The sequence below is a fragment of the Cynara cardunculus genome (genome assembly GCF_001531365.2).
Source record: "Cynara cardunculus var. scolymus isolate 2C chromosome LG 16, CcrdV1, whole genome shotgun sequence".
NCBI classification, from domain to species: domain Eukaryota; kingdom Viridiplantae; phylum Streptophyta; class Magnoliopsida; order Asterales; family Asteraceae; genus Cynara; species Cynara cardunculus.
In genome coordinates, this window is record NC_037543.1 from 19,904,513 (window position 1) to 19,916,586 (window position 12,074).

The 12,074-nt window shown below is 34.7% G+C and overlaps 1 protein-coding gene across 1 annotated transcript; it reads right to left on the reverse strand.

Annotated features, from left to right (window-relative positions):
* Window positions 1–1,675: 1,675 nt before the first annotated feature.
* Window positions 1,676–11,622, reverse strand: LOC112529089 (65-kDa microtubule-associated protein 3-like). Its single transcript, XM_025140165.1, has 13 exons — window positions 11,604–11,622; window positions 9,331–9,377; window positions 8,999–9,217; window positions 8,426–8,659; window positions 8,085–8,294; window positions 7,845–8,000; window positions 7,354–7,513; window positions 6,471–6,622; window positions 6,201–6,288; window positions 4,797–4,870; window positions 3,992–4,066; window positions 3,671–3,914; window positions 1,676–2,079 (listed from the first exon to the last, which is right to left on the reverse strand). The coding sequence occupies exons 1-13, from the start codon at window positions 11,620–11,622 to the stop codon at window positions 1,676–1,678; spliced, it is 2,082 nt and encodes a 693-aa protein (XP_024995933.1).
* Between the last annotated feature and the right edge of the window lie 452 nt (window positions 11,623–12,074).

Here is a 12,074-nt window from a genome sequence, read left to right on the forward strand (position 1 = left end):
TTCCAGATACACACTTCCTAAAATATTAAAATTTTGTTATTTAGAAATAAAAAATAAAACATTGCCAAAACACTAAATAAATAAACAAGAATACAAATTATACGGAATAATGCTTACAAACATTGTTTAACGATTACAAACCATAATAGACTAATAGTAAATGTTGAAAGTTTAACGATTACATACTATAATTGTAAAGGTTCAAAGTTTAACGATTATATACTACAATTGTAAAGGTTCAAAGTTTAACGATTACATACTACGATTCCAATTAAACACACAATTTGAAAAAATACGAATCATTTTATCTCAAATTCTGAATCTAGAGTTCTAAGTTCTTGACCTAATTTAAATTTAGTATTAAAAAAATTAATTATTATTTTTTAATTGAAAAATACCGAATACCCGCCGGTTCCGGGTACCCGGTTCCGGAACCGGTTCTGGCGGGTAACGGTTCCGAAAAATTGAGAACCGGAACCGGAACCATTCTCAATCGGTTCCGTATTTTAGGAATCGGAACCACTCATATAGGTTCCGATTCCGAAACTGACAGTTCCAAGGCAGATCCAGTTCCGCAAGTGAATAACTGGTTCCGCTGCTCACCCCTATCTATATGCACTTGTTTTAGATTATATTGGATTTGTAAAATGTAAGTGATTTATGTAAAACAATTATTTAATTTTTAGGTGTGTTCATTTATTTCAAATACATTTTATTTTGATAATTGGTCAAATCAATAAAACGTAGTCAACCAATTTAATAATTAGCCTAAGATATAATCAAACATTTATAACATCATAAATTATTAGATAAATCATTATTCAAAATAATACTCCATTGTCCATTCTACCCTTAAATTATAAGATAGATAATGAACTGTTCTCTATTGTAAGGGATAAAATTGTCTTTTGAGTAAATAAAAAATGTAATAATTATATATTTCTAAACCTGTACATCATTTTTATTGCGGACATTTATTTTGAAAAGCAGTATTTAAAAGATTAAAGTGTCTGCCCCATCAATTTAAAAAAAAAAAAGATGTATCAAAATTTTTGTTGACAAACAAAGAATCATATTGTGGTAATTAGTGCAATGATATCGGTTTGAAAAAATAATATCAGGCTCGAGTTCGAATATTCTTTTCAGTGTTTGAGCTCGAGCTCGATGCTCGAACTCATATTCGAGATCGAATAATTCATTTGTTTACTCAAGCTACTTTGATTATATAATTTGAAAACATATAAATATGTTTGGCTTGAAAAAGTGTATCCATGAATGACTTGGTTCAATTTGACTCGACTCGTAAGGTTTAATCGGGTTTTCAAACGAGTCGAGCATCGGTGTTTTGAACCTCGACTTGTTAAGTGAGCTTTATCTTGTGTTGGAAATCAACTTGAGCTCGATAATTATTAAGCTCGAGCTCGACTCGTTAAAACACCCCCCCCCCCTTGATTGTGTCCAGTGCTCCCTATCTGCCCTTAAAAATCTGAAGGACCGTTCAAACAAGGTTAGAATCCACAAAAATGGATGAATCCGAATTCCGAAGCTTTCGCAACACGACCATTGCCTTAACACCCCGTAAGTTTTTTTAATACAAAACGACCAAAAACCGACCAAGCAAAACAAGAAATTGTTCGAACAAGATGTTTCAGGTGACGGGAAAACATCAGATTACTCAGCTTTTAGCAGGAAACCAACCGGCTCGTATTTCCTCAAACGAATAATCAACACCATCAGCGCCACGAGGAACAAAAGGCGTTGACGGAGTCATAGCCATTTTCATCGAGGTTGTTGCTGGAGTCGATGGCATCGACGGTATCATCGTTTTTGGAGTTCTCAAGTGGTCTTCATGATCAACAGATGATATGAATGTCTTTGGAGTAGCAGCAGCCATTGTGGCTTTGTTGATCAGAAGCGTTTTTTGGAGAGTTGGGTTCCGATCATGAGTATTGACAGATGTAACGTTGGCATTGGACGATAACGATGAAGAAACCGGAGAAAGGGGTTTTCTAGCAGATGCTGTTTGGATTTCATGTTCATTTGAAGCTGAAAGATTTGAACTGCCAAAGTTTCTCTTGCCTGCAAAGAGGTTCACAACAAATAGTTACAAATCAAATAAGTCCAGTATATCCCACCCAAAGATAAGGCTTTGGGGTTTAAGATGAACGTAGATCCGACTTCTACCCTAAAAGTAGAGCGGTCTGTTTCCGTGACCTAACTTCTATCCTAAAAGTTACAAAGAGGTTCAGAACAAATAGTTACAAAACAAAACCAAATCAAACGAGCGTAATATATTCTATCTGGAGGTGGGGTCTTAGGGATTTAAGATGTATGCAAATCTGACCTCTAAGACACTTGGGTAGAAAAGCAGATACACTAAACATTGAAAAATGAAAGCAATACATATAGGAATAGAGATAAAAAAGACAAATGTACTAAAGTTTGACAAAAACAAATAGTTTACAAGAGAGACAAAAAAGGAGGTTTGTTTATTTATCGACCTATTTTTTAAACCATCTTATTTTTCTTTTTAGAAAACAACGAAAAGAAAAACGCGTACTGTACAACAAGAAGATTTAAATGTATAACTTCTTTAAGCCGTTCGAGACAAACTTTCAGAAGTTTTAAGAAGTCTAATTTCAAGAATTATAATCTTTTTGTAAAATCTAATAGAGATTCGGGTTTTCTAAGTTATTGGGAAGAAACATGAATAGTGCATAGTAAAGCAGGACCCAATACATTGGCAACTCGATGTCCCATCATATGAAATGGGTTCAATGTCCAGTTATGGAATCCTTGAAAAAAAGGATAAATCGAAATATAGTTGCTACACCAAAACGAGGCTCAAAGAACCAACCAGACTGACATACCGGATAAACCAGGAATACAGAAACAAAAACGGCAATTGAACTAAAGAATCCAATTGCATTATAAGTTTGCGATTGAAAAAAATCCAGGCAAACAAAACAACGTTCTTGTGAATATACAAAAAGAGAAAAAACACCGAATTTTGCAAGAATAAAGACTTTGGAAATACGGAAATGTAGATGTTAAAGGAAAAACACTGTACTTAAGACTTTTATCTATAATTGATTGTTCTTACGAAATGAAGTCTTCTTTGATTTTTCATAAGAATGATAATTTGTTAGCGGGCTAAGCACTTCTTCGTTTTATATGTATTTTCATATTTTGTTTAACTTGAGGTTAAGTAATCGTTATGTAACTGTGATCTATGTCCCATCTTACCTAGATTAAAATTTGAGCCCAAGCTCAAACAAGCCACAAGCCATTCCCATGAGCAAGTTTCAGGCTTGACTCAATTCAAATAACCCCTAATGGCATAGATGCACAAGGCCCGGGCTTTTGCAGGCCCCGTCCCAAGCCTTCCAAGCCTTCATTTAGTAAGCAAATAAAGGTTTGTGCCTTTAAAAGGCCAGGCCAGGCTAGGCTAGGCTTTGGGTGTGAAAATGGACCAGGTCGGGGTTTTCCATACCTTTTCAATCTAGGTATTATCCAATCTCGAGAAAAATACTTGCCTTAGTCAGGCTTTTTGGCCTGACCTGGGCCCAGGTTTATTAGGGTCGGGATTTTCGCAGCTTTTTTGTGCATCTTTAGTATGAGCATAACATAGAAGAAAATAAAATGGAAAAGGGGAAAAGTTGAGAAGTACCAGCAGGGATTTTAGCATGAATGCTATTGTGGTAACGATTATGTAGATTGCTAACGTTTGAAGAAAGAGCAGTCTGATTGTGCTTAGGAGTTTTAAGCATTGCCCCAGCAACTGAATTTCTTCTATCGTTAGAACCCCCACTCGGTGCTTTAACAACCCTTTTCCCACTCTTAAATGGACTCGGCTTCGACCCAAAACGTACTTCTTGCTCTGCTATCAACTGTCCCTGAAGTTTCTTCTGATCCTAGTTTCAAAAAGGGGGAAATTAGAGAGCAAAAAGAAAATGAAAAGCAAAGAGAAGAAACGTGCATGATTCTTTACCCTCATCCTCTGACGTTCTTGATCTTTCTCGTGTTTTAGATGGTCATAGTCATCGAGCATCGAGGGTAAAAGAACCTGGAGATCAATGAAGCAATAAACACATTTATGGGGTTCCATGAATTCAACCAGAAATGGGCCAAACTTGCATGCAATTAGTTTCAGCCTCACTTGAGGTGGTTTACCAACACAAATTGGGTAAGTCTTAACTGAGTAAGAGTGCGGTTTGGATAAGAAATTCGGTCTGGTAAGTGCCGACTGAAAATGGTTGTTTAAGGGTCTGTTTGTTATTTGTTAGTAGCTTAATGAACTTAATAGGACTAACAGCTGTTCGGTAAGCTATACATGACCCTTTGTTAGTGGCATAATGATATAGGAAATGACTTATTTAGTAAGTTTTTAGGGACTAGGGGGAGTTTTATGCAGAAAACCAAGTTTTTTCCAAAAAAAAAAAAAGACACTTCTCCCATCTATGAAAAAAACCCTCATAAACAAAAAATGTTATGAATATATACAGACAGATTAATCCATTCAGACAGTTTTGTTCATGGAGGACTTAACGAAAAATCAACCAAACAGCCGCTAACTAGTATCGGGGTAAATGTTGACCGAAACACTGACTAGGGTAGAAAGCAATCCCTTTCTTACTGGTCAGCATATTTGTTGGTCAGAGTTTGTTGTGATACAGCATCCCTTTTTACCAGGTAAGAACCTCTTACTCCGTAGGAGGCAGTCAGCACAACCCCTTAGAGAAAAGTAAAAAACAATGCATGCCTGTTGAATTTTAACAAATGATCAAAGTGCTTACACCATCGTAGGAAAATGCAACTCCGCTATTTTGCTCCCATGCTAGGGCTTTCTCACGCAATGTCTCCACCATAGCTGGTTTGATGCAAATCCAAACAATCATATCATGAAATGCAAAAGGGAAAAGAAGTTACCAAAACCCTTTTTTACATTAAATTACTGTCCAAAAAAGCCCTTAAAAAGAGAAAGAAGGTTCCAACGTATATCGATAAAGAAATGATCCAAGTCTAGCCGACGTGGACTCTACTAACCTTGTTCTACCTTAAAAGTAATATAATATACCACTATTCAATGACGTTCGAGGCACATTGTATCCTGCGTTGTTTGACTATTTGTCAAATGTCTAAAATATCTTTTAATAACGATAAAGTTGGAAGAATCTTGTGGAGCTAATATCATTATCATCATTTCTTGAAATGATAGTTGCGTGAAATAGATCCGAGAGAAAGAAAAAAGTGTTTTAGATTTTATGGGATACATGGGGATGGGGTAAGAGGTTACGTGCTCCTAGTTTCAAGTAATCTAGTAGCCGACAAAAAAAATATTTTTGGAATTGCAAACATTTCTTTTTTAAATGTCCCATGCAAATAAGAACGTGTTTGTCTTTGGAAAGTTTTCATGGTAAATTTCCTTAGTATTGTTGCCTTTCAAAAAAAAATCCTTAGTATTAATTGATTATACTGATAAGGGTTCTACAAGATACTTCTATTTTGTCTTTTTTTTTGGAAGGCACGACTAACAATGGTAAATTGCGACTGTAAGATATCAACCCCGATAAACTCAAGGGCTATAATTGTTGTGACTCTATATTGTCTTTATTGAAAGGTATTTTGGATATTTAACAAATATCGAAACAATTTTATTAAACTATGTATCAAGTCAAATGTTGTAATTTCTATGTGGCGAAGGTGTAATTATTAGCAATGAATCAAACATGCATATTTACTCCTATGCTCACTAAGTCAGTATTGTCTAAGCAGAGTTATTTTCAAGTAATCTAGTAGCCTACAAAGTATAACTTTAAGTTATATTTGGTAATACTTTATTCCATAAAAGAATTGCAAAAAAAATTCTTTTTCTAAATATCCCTGGTAAATTAGAACATTTTTATTTTTGGAAAGTTTTTATGGTAAAATTACTCATTTCTTATCATAGTCATTACAAATAAAATGATTATACCTACTTGGGTCCACAAGATTCCTCTATTTTGTCATTGCTGAAAGGTATTTACTAAACTATGTGTTAAGTCAAATGTTCTAATTTTTACAAAACAGATAATTAATGACTAAGAATGAATCAAACATGCATAGTTACTCCTGATGGAATAGCAACCTTAGGCATAAACACTAAACTGTAAACGACTTCCTCATCCATAGTTAAAGAATAGGGCAGTTAAGAGTCATACCAGGAATTTTATCAACCAGGATCCGGGCTCTCTCAGCGCGCTTTAGAAGGAGATGGGTACCTCTTCCAGAATTATAACGATTGTGATCCTATAGTGCCAAAAAAGTTTAACAGAAAAAGCATGATGGAGAACTACGGCAACGAAGGGTCATTGGCCCGGCGGTACATGGGTTATCTGTAGAACCCAGCCAGCCTCCCAAAAGTGTGCGTAAATATTTGTCATACATAAATATCATATACTTGAAAAACATTAAAAGAAATGATAACATACCCTGTTGTACTCTTCTAACCAGGTTTCCTCTTCACATGCCGCTAGCCACTTATCGATCTTTTCAAGTATGTCTTTCCTACTGGAAGCTTCCTCCTTGGCCTTCGAAATTTGAAATTCTACTTGTTCTAACAAGTATAAAGGATCAATATCTCCTGTGAGTGATAATGATGCCATTCGGTAAATAAGTCTCGAGAACACTACTAATTTGAGCTAGGCACATCAGCACCAGAAAGTTCAAAAGCAAAGAAAAGTCGTAAAGATACAATAAACCACTTTCCATTTTCCTATCTCAAATAGTTAAGTAAAATTAGCATCTGTTGAGAATAAGGAAATTTTGAATCATAGAACAGGATTTAGGGGAAGTATGCTGCATGATGGAAAATTTTAACTTGTGCATGAATGTAGGATATTTTTCAGAATTAATTTAATATATGCTCAATTTATTTCTAACGAGTGTATATGACTCGATGCATGGTCTGCTTGAGGGTGTACCAATGGAAGATATGGATCAAGGCTCCCAAATATTTGAGGGACCAATCATACATATTTTAGTCGTTAGCGCACTTATACATGTTTTAACCCAATTATAATGTTTTAGGTGTTAACTCTTTTAGCTGATTCCCAATTCCGGCACCTGCAATCCCTACTTCTAAGTTATGGTATAGGTTTAACAGGGCCTCCAAAAAGATTAAAACAACCCCATCCTAGTTAAATGTGGCCAACAACTGAAGGGGTGTTTTCCTTTTAACAAAGTTGCTTCCTCCTTGCTAGCCATATACATTAATGTTGATTTAGTGAACTTTTAAGCTGCTCTCTCAATGTTTATTTTCTCCAATGCTAGACTAACCTAGCATTAATGTACCTTCGATGATAAGACTTTTACCAGATTCTAATGTTTCAGCAGAAAAATCAATTGCTCCATGCATTACAACAGGTATATGAGCCTGTCTGCATAGTTGCTCCAGGTCTGCCCTCTTTTTCAGGAGCACTTCCATTATCTTGCTTGCTTTCAACTGTTGCAGCCTGGAGATCTCTGTCTCAATCTTGAAGAAAAGAACCCGAATCATAATATATCTGTGATAATTAGGATATAGGAGGAAAATGAGAACCATAAATATTTTGATAAACAGTGTATGTATTGATGCATATACACTATATAAATTTCAGTGTGTATATGCACTGATGCATATATACAATATTTTGGTGGTGTATGTGCGCAATCCATATATAATATACATATATATATATATATATATATATATATATATTGGTTCTCACAGTTCTCAAAGTATTATGGTTCTCATTTGAACTTTCTCCTTTGTATATATATATATATAAGGAATCAAACATTCTTGCTCAACTAAATCTACTCACAAACTTAATGGACTCCAAAGAGAGAGCATTAGGTTCAGTGACTTCATTCTCTGAGGCGGCTATATAAGATGTAACATGTTGAAATGGTTGTTGCTCCTCATTTGATATGTCCATCAAATTCCAGAGCTCCACCATAGTTGTTGCAAGATCTTGAAGCTGGAAGCAATTACAAAATATGAACGATAAGGAAGTTGTTGAAAATAATGGAAAAAGTATTTTCAAACTGCCCAAAGCACTAACCCTTTGCAATCTCTGAATCTTGACCTCATTCAGCCTACAGACTGCATTAGACAACCTCTCTATAGTATCAGTGCTTATGCTCTTTTTGCTACCAGAATTGTCCAGAGTGGGATGAATCCCACTAATTGTGTTTCTGAAATCCATTCCAAGCACCACACAAAGTGTATGAAGAGTTTTCAAGTAGCCTAGAACTTGCTTCAAGCGGTCACTCTGTAGAGAAATTGGGTTCCATAATTGCGCATCCTCATCGTCACTTTATTTAAATTGTCTCCATCTAATATCTACTTCAACTAGAAGGGAGACTCAAAATCTGAAGAGAATAAGAACATTTTAAGGCATACCTTCTCCTTTTCTAATGCATGTAACGTGGTCTTGAATTCTTCCAGTCTTCTCAAGGACAAATCAGATTCATCAATGACCGGCATGCATGATTTGTCCTCCATGGATAGTTCCTTTAACATATTATGTATTTGATCAAGGATTTCTGTGAATTGAAGCTTCCTCTCGCTTTTCTTCTTCTGCATCGTTTCTAGCTGTTGCAAAATGGATGCAAGCTCTTTCTTTAAACTACTTGGCTCAAACTGTTAGGTAAAACAAACCAGGGATTATTTTTCATTACCTGATACTCCCTCCGTCCCAAAATAAATGTTCATAATGAAAAAGGTATGCAACTTTAGAAATGTGTAATCATTACACTTTTTAATTAACTAAACAACAATTTTATCCTACAATAATAGGGGGAGTAATGAATTTCTCCATCTCATAATTAAGGCAGAATTGGAAAGTAGGTGTTTACTTTTGAAAGTGGACACCTATTTTGGGCAAACCAAATAGAAATGTGAACACTTATTTTCGGACGGAGGGAGTAAATCCTATGCATGAGACATGAGTACAGCATGATGAAACAGAAGCACTGGTTCACCAACCTTCTTCATAGACAAGGATTGCTCTCCTAATGAAGCACATATATGTGCAAGTTCTGCTTCTGAATCAGCAATAGTTTGGACCAGTTGAGCTTGAAAACGGCTTGCCTGATCCACTTTTCTTCTATATGCCTCCAAGCACTCTTGTTCCAACTCAAGAAGCATCTTATCCCTATCTTGTTCAGACTCTCCCACTTCATTCCATATTTTCTAGTCCAAGGCATAACCGATGAGGTGTTGTCTTAGAATTATTATCACTAAAGCAAGGTTCTAGAGAAAATATTGCAACAAATGCTCACAAAATAAGAAGATATTAATCAAACCTGCAACTCAGTTATGAGAGATACACATGTTGTCTCCTTAGGATTCACTGATGATTAAGATAATTACATTGCTCAGTTCACACAGATAATTAAAAGAAATAAGAAGCATTTTGAATAGCACTTGAGACTTCAGAAAGGTATATGTTGTTTTTTATTTTGATAAAGAGAACATACAAAGGAATCTGCAATTGATGAGATAATGCTGTCTGTAAAATGCTGATACCTAGAAACAAACAGGTCACCCAGGTTTATAGGGAGGAAACCAACTATGGTCTAGTGATATAACATGTATATATGCAATAAACATGATTAGTTCTGCCCATCTATTATAGAATGCAATTTTCTCCTATTAATTGTACAAAAGATGGCATCTTCCAAGGAGGATATGTTAGAGATAATGGCCCACAATTCCAATATAACAGGATAAGAGATTGTTCATAAGTCATAACCAATTCACTTCAGATCCCCAGAAAGCAGTCAAATAAGGAATTCTATCCTACTTAACTACCAGAAAGAAAGAGCATTTCATGTAAAATGTTTCCCTGATTTTGCCTTCATGTACTCCATGGATCCCACCCTTATTAGAAAACCAAACCATTCTATCCCACCCTTATTAGAAAACAGATGCTACACTTGAGCTTAACCAAAAGGCCTAGAAAGGTACTCTAATTAAATATCAAACTTTTAACCTATGCTTTTGGTCCCCAAATGAAATTTTCCCAAATTACCTCAGTCTAGGTTTATATATAAAAACAAAAAAGAATAATTACACCTTTACTGACTTTTTGTGCTTAAACACGCACTTAACTACAATTATATACTTCTCGCTTGATGAATTTCTACTCTAAACGCAACCTAGCATATTCTATGTTGACGACAAAATGAACTGCGATTTTCATCAATATTTGGGCTATGTACAAATACAATACGTAAATTATTAGGTTTTACTTTATTTTGAGAAGTTAAAGACCCGATGGCCGATGAACTCTAAAATTTCATCGACTAAAATTTCAAGTTCAAAATTGACATAAGTCGCTTAAACTCTATAACTACCACCACATGCAGAAAGATATTGTTTGTAAAACATTCGTATCGATTCTGAATGTGATTGATAGAAGATCAACTTCACCAACGATTCAAATCAAAAGCGTCAAACCTGATCGATTGAGTGACATCCTGAGAATCAAGCTTCAGACGTTTTCTAGGCCACTGATGAACAATTTCCACCGGAACTCGATTTCGCCGGTGAATGATGAGATTATTCCGGCAAGTGATGAAGTCAACTAGTCAAGTGTGATAGGGACGGAAACGGAACGATGATCGTTTTTTGTTTATAGAAAGAGCGCAAAGTTAGCGGGGATTTCAGTCGTTATACTTCTTTCCCATTTGTATTTGAAAATTTGAATTAAATTACCAAAAGTAAAAAAGAAAAATTATATCAAAATAAAACCAACTTTCACCTTATTCTTATTTTGAAGAATCAACTTTTAAAATCTTCATTTAGAGGTTTCTATCAAACTTTTTTTTATTTAAAGGTTTGATTGATCTATTGAACAGGTGACAGGTAATTTAAGGGTCTCTATCAAACTTTTGGTTTGATTTGCCAAATTTGATTTATATTTTAATATTAATACAGATTAGTTATATAAAATTTTTGAATGTGATATTTAATATTTATTTTTTATTGTATTAATTAATTTTTTTCTATTAAATTGATTTTTTTTATTGCATTAGTAAAAAACAATTTTTATTGTGGTAATTTGGATTTTTTTGAAAAAATCTTCAATTTGATATCTGAATTTAAAAAAACGATATTTGAAATAAAAATTAGATTTTATTGCATTAATTTTTGAAAAAAACGAATTTTAGTTATTTTTCTATAATTATTTTGTAAGTTGGTTCCCCAAAATAACGATTTTGAAAGTTGATTCTCTAAAATATGAATCAGGTGAAAGTTGGTTACATTTTGGTGCAACTTTCTCAAAGTAAAATGGTGAAGAATTAATTACAGAACAGGTCCTTATACTATTAGCCAACTTGCGATTTAGTCCTTTAACTTATAAATGCTTCTGTATTTAGTCCTTCAACGAAAATATTCTCACGGTTCATGCAGGATGCAATTCGGAGATTTTGTTGCCGTTTATCAAACGCTTACCAACAATAACTACCCTCTCATTTATCTTCTCAAGTAACATTTCCGGACATCAAAATTATTGGTAAACGTCTTTTACTTGGTAAGCGCTTACTAGATAAGAGTTGCCTCCCTCACTTACCTGGTAAGTTCTTGGCCATTGATGTGCTTCTTACCGGGTAAGATTTTTGATCATTGTAATGCTCATTCAGTAAGATAAGTGACATCTGGCAGGAGCTTATTCGATAAGCGTTTATTAAACGGTCTCGGAGTCTGGTAGTGGATTATCAAAATTCATCATTCATCGTCGTTAAAATATAAATTAATTGTTTTAGTCTGGTCTCGGAATTTACCCTAATTTTTTTTCTCTATTTGTGACTTTTGTGATTTACGCCTAGTTTTATCGTCTTTCATTGTCCCGGTGTTTCTGTTTATGTTGAACATGTGCTCGGTTTTCTTCACGAGCGTCAACGGAATTTTCTCGCCTTTTCATGCTCATTCATGAATCCAGTTTATCTTCTTTATGTACTTTTCGAGCAATCAATACGATATCCATTTGATTCAAAGACAAATCCATTGACTTCTATTTGAACCCGTCTTTTAGGTCTGAGTT